General features: G+C 41.5%; 2 protein-coding genes across 20 annotated transcripts in view; one reads left to right on the top strand and one right to left on the bottom strand.

The window, feature by feature from the left end:
• Positions 1 to 15,065, bottom strand: part of RGS4 (regulator of G-protein signaling 4) — a 126,113-nt gene that overhangs the window by 37,179 nt on the left and 73,869 nt on the right. The gene's annotated exons all lie outside the window — the stretch shown is intronic.
• Positions 1,585 to 11,756, top strand: RGS21 (regulator of G-protein signaling 21). The gene is made up of 5 exons (XM_046944678.1): positions 1,585 to 1,626; positions 4,198 to 4,324; positions 4,949 to 5,115; positions 5,598 to 5,805; positions 6,182 to 11,756. The coding sequence occupies exons 1-4, from the start codon at positions 1,585 to 1,587 to the stop codon at positions 5,799 to 5,801; spliced, it is 540 nt and encodes a 179-aa protein (XP_046800634.1). The 3' UTR covers positions 5,802 to 5,805; positions 6,182 to 11,756.

Genomic DNA, 15,065 nt, shown 5'->3' with positions numbered 1-15,065 from the left:
CTGTGATTAAAATGCATTTGCATCCGCTGTGACAGGTGGTTGCATTTCACTAGGATGCCAGCAGTGCCCAGATCATTTTCCAACTTAAGAAAGGTGGTAAATCTCCACTTACTTTAACTGCTTGGACCAAGACAACCTTCATTTTCCCCGTGAGGTTACGCTATACGGAGCAGTATCCAACAAGCCTGGCTGTGGAATGGATTCAACAAAGACCAAGTGCTGAAGGGCATTAGGATACTGAACCTGGTAGCAGCACACTAAAACCTTTGTGGGAGAGTGTGACATTTTCTCACATTGCACTAAGGTGAGTACAAGGCAACTCTGCTAGGAATATATAGAAATGCAAGTGATTTCTTAGGTTAATACACCAATAGCACGAGCTGAAGAGTTGCTTTACACTGCCTGTTGAAATAGTAGTATCTAGCTCAGGTGTGGTTCAGCGGAACACAAAATGATAGGCTTAATTGCTCCAATCAGCCAATACCTTTTAATTAAGGATGTTGGTCCTTACCAAGTAATAGGGGTGAAGGATGAAACGTGCAACCAACAGATCCACGTTCCCTTTCCTACAGTTCTAGCTCTGTTACCATCTGCCAAAGGCAGCACACTCATAAATCCACTGCACAGTCAACAGAGAGTTTGTTTGTTTGATACAGTGTGTTATGAATAACCAACACATTTGCACAAGTAGCTGATGGATGTGTTGTAATACCGAGACAATTTTTCCCCTGATGGAATTTCAGTAAAATATTGGTCTTGTCTGGCACCATTTTATAGTTCATGGTACATATTTTGTGGAAATTAGACCAAATAACTAATTGCAGAGAATAAAGCTGGTAGTTCTTATTTCTGTCATTCTATTATTACTTTTAGAAGCAAGTGGATTCAAAGACAAGAAATGTGCAGAAAAAAAAACCCAACAGCTTCATTTTCCTGCCAGGAATCTTGTTCAATATTAAGGAAATAGGGCTGAAAGGGGTACCTTGGGTCATCATTCCTAGTTTCCTGCCATCAAAGGTGACGATGTAAAATAATCTCTTTCATAAATATATCAGTCTCTATCTTTGAAGTACAGAGAAGTAGAGAGGACAAAAACCCCACTGGGGGGAAATTACATCAGTGGCATTTTCTGAAGCCTTCTGTTTTCCCGATGAATTTTTTTCACTGTTGATATCCATTTGTTCTTTTACCAATATTCATCTTATTCTTAAACTAAAATACATATATATTTTCTTTATGAAAGGAGAATAAAGGAAGCTGGGTAAGGGCAGCAAAGGATTAGGCAGCACCACAAGGAGAGAGGCATGAAAGTAAAAGCCTCCTTGATCAGGAGAGCAAGGAAAAGGTGTTGAGAAGAATAAAGAAAGAGATATCACAGCAAAAGGAAAAATTATATGAGGATGTTTCCGGAGCAGAGTGGTGCTCTTCGAAGAGATCACACCAAATCAAGCATCAGTAAGAGCAGAAGAAACTCCTGCATTATGGTTTTCAAATACCACACGACCCCATTGCTTGTAACAGCATCAGTGTGAGAAGACTTGCTTGAATAAATGAGACAACACTTCAAGGGCTTAGACCTCCGAGATGTGTAAGATAATGGATAAGTCGCAGGTGTGCTTAGAGCAGGTACAATAATAAGAGCAAAGAAATACAATGAAGAATTTTCTAGCTAGGTGCACTGAACCTATTTTCCTTCCTGCTTTTCCACAGTCAGTAAGATGGTTTCTCTAGTAAGATGTTGTTCAGAGCATAACTGTAAGATGGCATGGCCACTGTTGGAAAATAAGCTGTAGTTCTGAAAGAGACAACTGTAAAGGAGGTGTTAAAAACAGTCTGTCAGCTTGCACTGTACTGTGTGGGGATGCACGTGCTAATTGTATTGTTCCTGCTGTCGTATCACCTTCAGCTTGAAGATCAGTCAGGAAAAGAAATTCTGCCCTACCCGTGACAGTCAGACAGTGGAACAAAAAATGCCAGTGAAGTGAGTTGTTTTTTATGGCTATTTTAATCTTAGGCTATTTATGAGATGGTCAACTTTCGAATGGTCTGGACACTTTTTGTTTTCCTTCCCCCTTACAGTGTACGTGATGATTTTGGTTCCTTGTTGCCACTTCTGCTTGCCATTCCCATCTAAATCCGATGAAATCAGTGAGATCATTCCCTGTCTGATAAATGTTAAATCAAATAGTATTACTGATGAAGAAGAGAAGCAGAATTATGCTTATACTGCCTTATCTTTGTCTTTTGTCCTGCTGAAGCACCCAAAAAATTTGTTATATTTAATTAGAGTTTATTACCGTCACTGAAAGAAATTCTCTGCTGATTAATTGCATTAGCACACAATGTCTCACAAAGCACTACGTGATGCTACCTTTAGCTTACATTTCTGTTTTTCAACCCAGACTGAATGTATATGCTCTCCAATTTCCCTCCTGTATACATATGTATAAATACGTATATAATTTTCTTCTATTTATTTAAATATCATTTTGTGCAACCTGGATACAAGTGAACCAACAGCTCCAAAACCACTCCCTTTTAAAAATGGCAGTGCAGAAACTAACTGTAATAATGATAAATGTAACTGCAGTTACAGTCCATGGTGGCACCGTAATAGAATCATACAATCACTGAACGGTTTGAGTTGGACGGGACCCTTAATGGCCATCTGGTCCCACTCCCTGCACTGAGCACGGACACCCACAGCTCCATCAGTGCTCAGAGCCCATCCAGCCTGACCTTGGCTGTCTGCATGGATGGGGCACCCACAGCTCTCCGGGCAGCCTGTGCCACTGCCTCACTGCCCTCAGTGTAAAAAAGCATTTTCCTTTATATATAATCGCATAAGCTCTTGACAAATATACATAGAAAATACCGCTAGTGGTACATGGGATCCTTTTCCACTCTGTTGTTCACATACTCCATCTTCCCACCCATCATGACCACAGACATTGCCCGTGGCTTGTGATGCTCTGCCAACCCGACAACGCCCTCCTTCACCTCCGCTTCTTCCTGCCTGCCCTTGCACACAGAATGCCCAGCCTCCACAACAATTAATCTGGGAGGTTTCTTGAGGAACGGGGGCTAGTCAGAAAATATGATTTATGCATCTGTATGAAATTCCATGATCTGTTTTGACCACACCGAAACAAAACGTTTCCAAACTGTTCAATTCCCCCTTACTACCAGATGAGAGGGAAGAGGCATACAAATATTTCCAGAGCTGCCAGAAAGTCAAACGATGATTATGTTCACATGGAATGTAAATTCAGTTTCAAGTCCCCATGCCATCATAACCTGTGTAAGACAGATAACCACAGGGTGGAAAGCTTACATAAAGAACTGACCGACTCTTGAAATGACCTGCTTGCAAGATTTGCTAGAGGATATCTTTAAGATTTTTACATATTTGTGAATTTTTACCCCCCAAAAAACTGTTTTCAGTTGCACGTGACTGAATTGTGGCTCAGTGAAGAAATATACTCCTTAACAAACAGCACATGACCTATGTCACCAACCAGATTTATTCTTCCTTATTGCTAAATGGTAGTTACGAGGCTAACGTTCATTTGGAGGTGCCTGAAATTGAGAGAATTAAATAGGAAAGTAGCGTGCAGGGAAGCAGGTAGGCACACATGGATTCCATCAGAAGCTGTGTGCTAAGAGGCACATCTCTACACAGTGCTTCATTTTTAAGAAACCGTTTTCTTCCAAACAAAAATTGCAAGCAATAACAATAATGCTGGTCAAAGGAATTCTTTTTCTCTGCTGGAGGTTTAAATTAAAAGCTCATAAAGTGTTAATTTCAATCAAAGCCAAGTTTAGCAGGACTGAAAGCGCTCACTTTTACCCTTATTTACATGCATTCAAATTTTTATACTGCTAAGAAACTGAGGAAAGAAGCCCATAATGCTACCACTGTTAGCATGATAACTGTTCAGATAATTCTACTCATTCCAAGCAGTAAGTGTCACATTGATGGTTAATGCATTTGAACTTGAGAAGGAATTCAGTCCTCTAGAACACTAATATCCCTCCTATGTTTTTACTGTAGTTCAACCAATTGCAAACATCATCAACGCTGTTTCTTGGATGAATTTTCCAGTGTCAAATAACATTCAGTTTTATGAGTCTAGGTCCTCTATGCCCCCGCCCCAAAAAGTACTCCCTCAATGGGATATCCAAATGATAGAGTAGCTACCATGGCCTGCACAGGCAAAAGATCATGATGCTATTTTCAAGGATAGATGTTGTTTCCATAGGTCAAACACAGAAGAAACGCTGGCTTGGTCTGACTCTGTGGATACACTACTTGCCAATAAAGGTAAGAGTACATGAAAAGCTTTAAAAACAACAAAAACCGTGTCAAACCAACTTGCACACACTGCCATCAGGTTTGCACGCTGCTGTCTGCCCAACTCACCGTGTACTCTGAGCCACAGTACTGCTGGCGGCATGTGAGCCTTGATCAAACTGAAACTCATTACCTGAAAGGTGGCATAGGACCTGCCTAGCCAGGCTAGCCTCAGCTCTGAGAGCAGCACGCTGCCACAGCACGAATTAATGTCCAGCATGCTGCCTAGAGCAGGGCTCAGCCTCACACCCCTGATTGTCTAGTTGCTCCAAATCCCCTTACAAACCAACATGACCCAGATTTCCTTTTGAATAATGAGCATTGGAGAGACCGGCTCACACCGAGCAGGTATTGGGAGCCTTCCTCTGTTAATAACTGACAGAACTCCCTTCATCACCTTACCATTGCTGTTGTTTCACCCCCTACTTATTTTCCCCACAACAGCCTCCTGGGGCTAGCTGCTGGCTGATGGGCAAAAGTATTTCAGAAACACGAGTGACAACATATATCCTGCATGCATATGCACACATGTATAGAACCTATATTGATTTTTCAGTTTTGCTCCACCCCTCAGTCTCGTGCATTTTTCTCCAGATGGCCTGGCAGCTTTTAGGAAGTTTTTGAAGTCAGAATTCAGTGAGGAGAATGTGGAGTTCTGGCTGGCTTGTGAGGACTTCAAAAGAACCAAGTCTTCTGCCAGCATTGCTGCCAAAGCCCAAAAGATTTATGCTGACTTTATCGAAGCTGATGCTCCAAAGGAGGTAAAGATTTTTTTTTTGCATGTACTTTGGGTACTGACTGAGGGTGGGAATCAAGTGGAAAGTTCCAATCCAAAATTCCTGGAATGACAGAAAACTCATTTCAACTTGGCTGTCCTTCCATTGCTACGTCAGCAATTTACCAGGTGGAAAACTATGTGTAAAACAGAGCCTAATTTGCTCTAATCCCTAATTTGCTCTTTGGTGATCCGTACTTTACAGGATTTGGTCTGGCAGGAAGATGAAATAATCAAAATCAAGTTTTCCACTTCTTGTTTTTTCAGTGATGCCAACTGTCTAAGAACCAAATAAAATAAAATAAAAAAAATCAGTATGCTATAAAAAGAAGGGATGACCTCCCTGCCAATTGGCATCAGCCAGGGTATGGGGGAGGAAATTCAGAAGCTGATTGTGTCCTGCACACAAACAGACCTCAGCATTCCAATCAAACTGACATTGATTTTGTTCCTCCTTCCCTCCTACAGATTAATATTGACTTCCATACAAGAAACCACATCTCTCAGAACATCTCAGAACCCACCCTCAGTTGTTTTGATGATGCCCAGAGGTTAATCTATAGTCTCATGGCAAAAGACTCTTTTCCCAGGTTTCTAAGGTCAAAAGAGTATAAGGAACTAGCAAAGAAGCAAGAGAACAGAAATGAAAAAAGGTGGCTCCCATTTCTGTGAGAAGGTAAAAGCAGCAGATGCCATACTGTGAGTGACAATGAAATAAGGACATTACTTAATAAAAAGCTGTTTTCTAACAAACGTTCCTGGCATTCAGAACAAAGGGATGTTTCACAGTGCATGCTTTTCAACACGACTCTCTTCAGTTTCCTTTGTATTTATCTCACTTAGTTTTTTTCACTGAAATGTCTCATTTGTTAACTGCCTGACTATCTGGGGCAAAAAAACCCCAAACAAAAACAGAGTAAACTTCCCTTCATACATTTTCTAGTGATGATTACTTTAGTTTTCTTCTCTAAATACACTGGTTGTAATGCATGCTTACACTCATGACGAAGTAACGCTAATAATGACTACTTTTTTTCCCTAATTAAATACAGAACCACAGAATCATCACGGCTGGAAAAGAGCTCTAAGATCATCCAGTCCAACCATCCACCTACCACTACTACTGCCCACTGCCCATGTCCCTCAGTGCCACATCTCCACGATGATTGAACGCCTCCAGGGACAGTGACTCCACCACCTCCCTGGGCAGCCTGTTTTGATGCCTCACTGCTCTTCTGGAGAAGTTTCTCCTAATATCCAGCCTGAAAAGCACCAAACAGTTTTACTGAAGTAACCACATTAATTGGAATTTGTCACAGTGTCACAAGAAATGACAGGATTCTAGTGAAATTTTTGGGTGTCTCCAAGTGCACGCTCTGATCTTCATTGCTCCTCAAAGACTCATAGCATATTTCTAGGTGAAGAATGAGCTGTAATATATTCCTGAAGAAAAATATACTATAAACCATACGGGGAAGGAGGAATATCCATGATCAAAAGTAATTCTAAATACGAGAGACAGCAGTAAGATTAAACAAGCAAAAAAACCCTAGTAACTTTCATTCTATATGAATTTGGTCCTTTTGCTATTCTCCAACACCCATAGCCTATTCTATCACCTACTTAATCTTCTGGCGTTCTGCATTTCTTTTTCATTTCTTTCCTCCTCAGCGCTAGTGGTTAGCAGAGAAATGAACACGAGAGCCGAGGCTGAGCTACAAGGAGGATGTGGTTTTGTTCGGCGCTCCCGCAGCTAACATTCATTTTGCAATGATACTTCGGTGGAAAATTGCAACTTCCGCCCGAGCGCCGTCTCGGTATCCTTTCAGCACCGGGGAATTTCTGCTGATTAAAGTCACGGTGAAGACAGCAATCAGGACTGCTGAAATGACATAATTTACTCAAATATATAGCAAGCCATTTTTCCCTCTTACGAATCCAAGTCTCGTTTTCCGAAGAGGTGAGATCAAGTCACCTCTCTTAGTAGGCCAAAAGGAAACCCAAAAAATCTGCTGCACCAATGATTTGTGACCTAAGGAAAAGAGTGCCTTGGAATAGCCTGATCTAGTATTAGACGTGGAGGTTGGCAGCCCTGCCTGCGGCAGAGGGTTGGAGCTTGATGATCCTTGAGGTCCCTTCCAACCCAAGCCATCCTATGATTCAATGATTCTACGATTCTACGTGTGATCATCAAACCATAGATGCCTGTCCATGCTCTTTTTCAAATTCCACACTCCTGACTTTATCACAAAGGGAACCAGAGAGCAGCAGAGCAGGAGGCTGTCAGGGATCTCTAATTCCTGACTGAAAATACAGGATAAAGAGAAGTTAAAAAAAAAATAGTCCATCTTCCTAAAAATAATGCATGGTATTTTTTCTGATAAATCTATAAAGAAATAGTGGGAAACCCTCAGTGGAAATGCATACGTCTGCACAGATGAACATAAACTGTGTCCACAGAGGTTGATATCTGACTAATTCTCTGATCACCAGCCTAATTATCGTTTAAAAAAAAATAAACTGTTCTTAACAAATTACTAATTGATGATCATTTTAATAATTCTGTGATAAAGTATCACGGAAGGTTTTAACACTATTTCAATTAATTTAGGATGCTTAAACAGAAATGTACAGTAATTGAGCTTTTAAGGGTTATCCCAAACTCCTGTATAATATAGCATACCATTTTTTTCCATCATCTTCTAATGAGAACTACTACAACAAAGTAAATTAAATAATTCATTGAGTAGACTGTTCAAAACTTTATAAATTATTCTTTTTCTGCTTTTTAGATATGAGAAAGGCACAGTGCATAATCGCTTTAAATACGCATACATGATCACTTTAAATTCATATATAACTCGACGTGCACTCAGAATTTTTCAAATCATTCAAGCGCTATCTTACTACATAATATTCAGTTAAACCAAAGAATCTACAGCATACCGCAGTGTTTTGGGGTTGAGCAATCAGATTTTTGAGTATTTATGTAATACAACACGCGCATTATTAAATATTTCCATTTCAGAAAGCATCTAAAAACGTCTAGATGTGAAAAATGGGAGCCAGTAGTCTTTATTTCTGTTTATTCTCTGTAACTAAAACTTTCACATGTAAAGAAGTCATAATCAAGCATCCCAAACCTGGTAATTTGATAGAGGAAAAGGCCAGGCACTGAAGTAGAAGACCAAACTTTGCCCAAATCTTATAGCTTTACCAAGAACTTCCAAGAGTGAACTTGGCCTGTTGCTATAACCTGTTGTGCAAAAACGTGAAATGGAGAGGTTACCTCCACCTTCCATCAACACGTTGGACAGGGGTGCCCATTAATATTTAAGGAACGTGTCAACACTACAGGAAGGCACGATGGACGTTCAGGCTTCTGGGTGATCCTATGGACCATAGCCTCCTACTATCAGGCAGAGAAATACCTTCATTGCCAAAGACATATTTTTTCTTTATGCTTTGTCCACAAGGACAAAAAGTACCGCTGTACCTAAATAGAAAGCACTAGCAGAGAGTTCTATTAGAAAGAACATTTGCACTGCAAGTCTCTTGCTTGCTTTTACTGAAGTATAGTGGTGGTTCCTTTTTTCACTCACGCAAAAAGCTCAATTCTGAGAATTGCTATGTTTTAAAGGACTCCATCTCCTTCAGAACAAGAGAAGTGGATTTATAAAAAAAAAAAAAAAAAAAGCTCCAAAATATAAATAGTAGAAATAAACTCAAAGTGGAATTCATTTCTTAATAACACCACATTGCTGGAAAAAAAACAACAACCCAAACCAACAAACGCAACAAAAACTGAATTCCTGCACGCAGTAACACTTCTAAGCCTCCCACAGCACACAGGTGCTCTGACTCTGTCAGATCCATCACGTGCACGTCACGGCTGGGCTGCCCCAGAATTACAACCAGAGGCACAACAATAACACACATATAAACAAATAAAAATGACCCACTGTCACCACTGCTGAAGCGCAGCACCCACCCCTCGCTGTGTTCACAGCCACTCTTTGGTCTCTGCAAACGTTCAGTAAGCGTTGATGAATGCCAATGGGTGCCATTTATTTCCGCATGGAGAAATCCAATGACACCTCTGCGAATGCTGGATCTGCAGACTCAGCATTTTCTGTTTTGTCAGGAAATTCCCTGCTCAAACTGCAGTGCACAAAGCGACTTGAACACTCATACACTGAACCACAGGGTTTGCACAAGAACCCCCCCAGCCTCATTTCAGTCTTGATCCAAACATGCAGTTTGAACCAAAAGCTCAAAGGACAGAATCTCTCCAGCATCATCTGCTGCTTAAATGAGACGAGCATCACATTAAGATGACCAGAGAGCAGTTTTGCACCATTAACCTCGTGCAACACCTTTACCCCTGAATGGCAGTTACACTTCGTGTTACACGTGGAACTTCGAAGCACATTATGGGCCTGAAGTATGGAATGCATTTTCTGCCTTTTGGTGCACTAAAAGCCAAGGGTGGAAAAGCCATGGAAAGAAGAATAGTCACATTTCCTGACATTGGTTAAAGATCTCAGTTTGCTCGAGAATCCTCAGTTTTCTTACTTTGTTAACAAAAACAAGAGCCTCACTCAATGCTCACCTCCAAATGGAGGGTGATGTTCTGTCTTTACAGTGATTAGGAACTACAATTGTTCGATACTGTAATTATGAAGTTAAATAACTCCATTTGAAACGTTCATTTAGTGACAGACAGAAACGTGGCACTAAAAATACCCCTAAAAGCTTTACTTTAAATATTCCTAAGCTGTTCATTTTGAGAGAAAATAACTCATAGAAAAGTTTCTTTTCCATGTTCTCCAGTTTTTAACCTCTATAGTGCTTGATCTCAGATATTAGACTCAGTGTATTCCTAGATGTTTCAGAGGAAGCCCTGTATGCTCTGTTCTTTAGTGAGAAAAAGGAGGCGATAATAGAGTAAATAATTCTCTTCTCTTACTATTTTGTTGCCATGGGTTCTGGCTGCCATGATGTCATTTCTCAGTCTGAACTGGGACATTACCCTGCATAGTTTTTTGTACCGCATTTACATTTGCATACACAGTGACTACAGCTGGATTTGTCTCCCCATTTACACCAGTTTGCATTTAGGTTTGCATGTGAAGCTATATTTTGGTTGATGTGTGTGTTCCCATCTACGCATAGCTGCGCTGGAAAGACAAACAAAACCTTGTACTCAATAAAACCTTAGAGAAACCAATTTTTTTTTCTAGTACAGATGTTATAGCTTGAAGACTCATAAAGGAGAAAGTAAAAAAAAAAAAAAGACTTCTTAAATTATATTTATTGAAAAGCTTCAAGTGTATTATATATTACCTTCAGAATGTCACGTTTTAGCAGAGAGAAGAGCCCAGGAAGAGAAATCATGAACTGCCTGATGTAGTATTTGGGATAAAGCATCTTCTATTTTCATTTGTTTTGGCACCAACATCCCAGTCCAGTCCAGAAAGGAGAGATTGCCCAACTCAGTCTCCCACACTTGTCAATGATCCTCAGGCTGAAGCTTCTTTGGTGAGCTGCCCTGTACACACCTTTCAATTTTTCACCAAATCAGTATGGGGAAAAAAAAAGAAAAGCATTACTTAAAATGTCTTACCTTTTTCTCCCTGTGAAATACAGAACTGGACTACATTAACTACAGGCAAGAGTCTCTAATCTACCAGCACGTGTAAATAATGTTATGTAGTAGTTCTTCTAATCCAGATATGGATATTTCTGTGACTAACTGAAGCAAATAGACAGCATGAATGGCACAAGGGACATCTGCTTCTAAACAGATAAAGGATAAAGAATCTAAAAAGGTGTACCACGAAGGAAAATCTCAGTCTTGAAAATTCTAGCAGGATAAACTCCTTTGCCAGGCTTCTTATTTCAAACGCCATATTGAGTAGAGAAGGCGCATAGGCAAATTCAGGCTGAATGGGCTGACACCAGAAGACTCGAAACACTCAACACTGTGAAACAATGCTACATAAGCTCAGGGACGTCAGATAAAACGCCACTGGCATGCACTAAGACTAGTGCTTGCATTGCTAGCACTCATTCCTGAGCTCTACATTCGGCCTTCCTGCCTCGGCTCATTGACGTGAAGAGAATTCTTCAAGTCTTTTTGGCACTCGTACAACGTTAACACTTGTCTTGAAGCACTATCAGCAACCATACAAATTACTCACCTCAAATTCCTTGAATTTAATTTCTAGAACAAACGGTCTGGATTTTGACCTAAATTCAACCATTTCACCCAATGGAAGGACTTAAGCAGAGCAGTCATGCAAGTCGTGCTATAAGATGCGGCTTGCCAAGGGGCATAGAGGAGGTTTTGCGACATGATATATTTATCTTTCCATGTCAAATGAAAAGCACAGCCTATCCTGGTCTGGGCAGACACCTTTTACAGCCACAAATGGTTTTCACTGTTGATAGTTATTCAATACAAGAAGTTATGAGGAACGTTTGGTTGCTCAGCAGTATCTATGGATTTAATAATTACAGAAATAGAAACAGTCACTGTATCTCAAGCTGCAGTATTTTAGTAATAATTTCCAATGTCCTTTTTGTGTTTTGTATTTATTTTTGTAATAACTATTCATTAAAATTTTCCTGGGAAATGATTCTTTCTCTGTCAGCCCACGTGAAAAAAAGTGACGAAAGGAAACAAAACCCATTCAAGATGCTTAAGTTCTTTGATCATATAGAGTGAGGGAAATTCATATGCAAATGTAATCCAGGGGCCTTAAGGAGGTGGGTAATACAATGCAATTGCATGGAAACTGCATGAAACAGAACGAAGACAAAAATTATAATAAGACAGCTCGATAAATGCAAATTAACATATTGAAGAGAAAAGAGCTTAAAATAAAGCTGATTGGACAGATGTGAGCTATCAGTACTGCTGAAGAACGTTCTGCACCTCAGTGTAAGAGGTTGTTTATTCAGCTGAAGAGCTTTTTTTTTAACAGGAACAGGTTGCCCAAGGAGGCTGTGGATGCCCCATCCCTGGAGGCATTCAAGGCCAGGCTGGATGTGGCTCTGGGCAGCCTGGTCTGCTGGTTGGAGACCCTGCACATAGCAGGGGGTTGGAACTCCATGATCACAGTGGTCCTTTTCAACCCAGGCCATTCTATGATTCTATGAACTGCTATCAGAAACAAATTTCAAAGACCTGAACTAACGTGGTCATACAGTGTCCCTTTAGGTTTTGGCTACAAAGGGGAGTATAGACCTTGAGTACCAGGGGATGGCTTTCATTAAGGACTGACATCTTTCATTAAGGACAGACTCACCAGAATAGCAAGAGACCAGAGGAGATACCCTCACCACTAAATAGTTCTTTTTGTGTTTGCAATTCACTCCAGCCTGACGCTGCTGCTACGACCACAGCAGTCGCTGCACACAGAGTGGGTGCTCAGATCCCATACTGCACAACTGTGCTGGCTTCCTGCTCCATTAACTCCTAAATACCCCACAGTCTTCAGGTAAATACCTTTGAATGGTCCAGGACCAACTGTCCTCTCAACCACTCCTGCCTTTGTAGGGATAAATCAATGTTCTGCGAAGGGTGCTATCTTCAAATGAGGGTGTTATCTTAAAAGAACGGCCTGGCTAGTGTATCCTCATCTATTCTACATTACACTGATACTAAGACAATCTTGCTTTTGGTACGGTCTCTTCGGCATCTACAAAATCCTGTGGTACCACCTAGTGGCAGCTCTAGGAGAGCTGGCTGGGTTAGTCGTTAGTAACGAGCCCTTCTGGACGCTTCTGGTTTTTTTCAGAGACAGGTATTTAAGCAGCAGCAGGGCTTCAAGCACCTTTTAGTCTACTCCTCTCACAGCCACCTCCATCCTTTTTTCCACATCACTGCAGGAAATGAAGATTCTGTTTAGATTTTGGGCTTCGTTGTGGGTCCATCTTAGGGTACTGAAATTTAGGTACAAATCTCTCCTGCAGCTTTGACTGATGTGCAAACACAGAGCAGGAAATAGAACTCCTCTTGTTTGAAAACGGGAGTTAACAGGCTGCTCGGTGTGTGTGTGTGCAGGGAAGCTCTGGATGTCTTCACATTAATGTGGCTTTGGAGCCGCTTGCCACATTCCAGCTCATACTCACGCCCGCTCCTGTTTTGCTCACCAAGAGCAAGCATCAATTTCGGTGTGAAAAGAAGATTAAAAGCTGGTACAGAAACTATGCACAAATAGACCAATTGAAAGCAAGAACTTTGGGCTCTCCGAGACCTACGTCTCTGCCAGCATCCCACTTTCTAGCCTCCCACTGAAACACAAAGGGAGAATCATTCGGGGTTATATTTATTAAGCCTGGCAACGAAATAGGAAGATGCCAATAGATGATGCGTTTGGCTCAAGCTGCAGGCAGAATAGTAAAATATAAGGCGATTAAAACATCAAACAAAGGCTCTGACAGCATCTCAAGACCACCCTTTGTTTAGCAGCCCCCCCTTTGCACTTCTTGATCTCTCCCACCAAAAGCCTGCGCTGCCTCTCTGCCTCCGACTCAGATTAAGAAGCAAAACGCAATAAAAACGACCCATGGGGTGATCCGAGGAGTAAAAACAATTTGTCCTGCAGCAGCCTGATGGGTACAGGCTCCTGCCAGAATAGCCAGATGGACTTTTTACCACCTCCTTTGGTTTTGAAAGCCAGCCTTTAAACATCCACCCAGCTTTGGTACTGGCGGGTGTCACAGCCTCTTACTGGGGTGAAACGTTTTCCACTAAGGAGGCAGTTATGTACCTGAGACGTTTGTTTTCCAGGCTTTCTCACACATACTCTATAAGGCAATGTTGACTGCAAGCTGTCAAATAACCTTCGCAAATATCTATCACTTATGGTAACTAAACGCCCGTGCCTTCATGCTATTTTAAATAGTTGTAACTCATGACAAGAGGAGAAGCAGAAAGAGGAGATGTATTGAGCTAATTAAAGGAAGGTTTCTCAAACAGTTTCTTTAACCTTAGCAAGCTAAGCTCCCATTAATCACTTTCTGCTGTATACTTGCGATATACTGCGTCACATGCCATCTCCTCAAGAAGGATGGCCAATGCAGAATGCCCTTAAACACACGCTCACCTAGCAGCTGGTGGGTAGGAAGAGGAGTGGGACAGAGGGAACACGACAAAAACCACGAGAAGAACGTCTAACAGAGATCTAGATTTCTTCGGAAACAACCCCATAAATCAGTTTAGATATTGGCAAGAAGACGGGTGAGAATTCTCTTTCCTTCATCCACGCTCTCCCCAGGATCAGTGGAAGGACACTACTGCGAAGTTGAGTGCAGCAACTTGTATAAAGAGAACTGAAACCATGAGGGTTCACTGGTAGTCTACAGACTGCTACAGCCCTTGCACACTTCCTTATGTGCTTTTTAAGCTGAACACAGGCTGAATAACCCCCCGGCAGAGGCACTGAACAGGGAAGCTGCACACTGCCATGCACTGCCCAGATGCAAAATGGAGCACAGAAAGTCAACCACGAGAGAAAGCCAGATGAGTACATTTTCTCTCTCTCTCTCTCCTTGAGAGAGCCCATGATTTACAGGCTAAATTGGGGTGCAGGGGGACACACATGGAACACAGGACACATGCCTCAAATCTCCCTCACGTCAGATACCGTGCATCCTGTGACTGGGTGATGTCTGTCTGGCTGCTGGGGGCGTATCTCTGTGAAAGCAGCAGTTTCAGTTCTTCCAGAGTGAAGAGCAAAAGCAAACACTGCAACTACTACATTTTTCCTAAGGAAGAATTCTGACTTTCTGATCATCACCTAGTCTGACACATCTTGTCTTGCTTTCAGCTGGGCCAGAGTTATTTTTTCCTTCGCAGTGCCTGGTACGATACAGTGAGTCAAGGGCTGTGTGGTGTTAACCTGCTTGCCAGGTTAAACCACAGAG

The sequence above is a fragment of the Gallus gallus genome, chromosome 8 (assembly GCF_016699485.2).
Source record: "Gallus gallus isolate bGalGal1 chromosome 8, bGalGal1.mat.broiler.GRCg7b, whole genome shotgun sequence".
Classification (NCBI taxonomy): domain Eukaryota; kingdom Metazoa; phylum Chordata; class Aves; order Galliformes; family Phasianidae; genus Gallus; species Gallus gallus.
The sequence above is the reverse complement of the archived record's forward strand: the minus strand, read 5'-3'. Positions and strand labels throughout refer to the sequence as shown.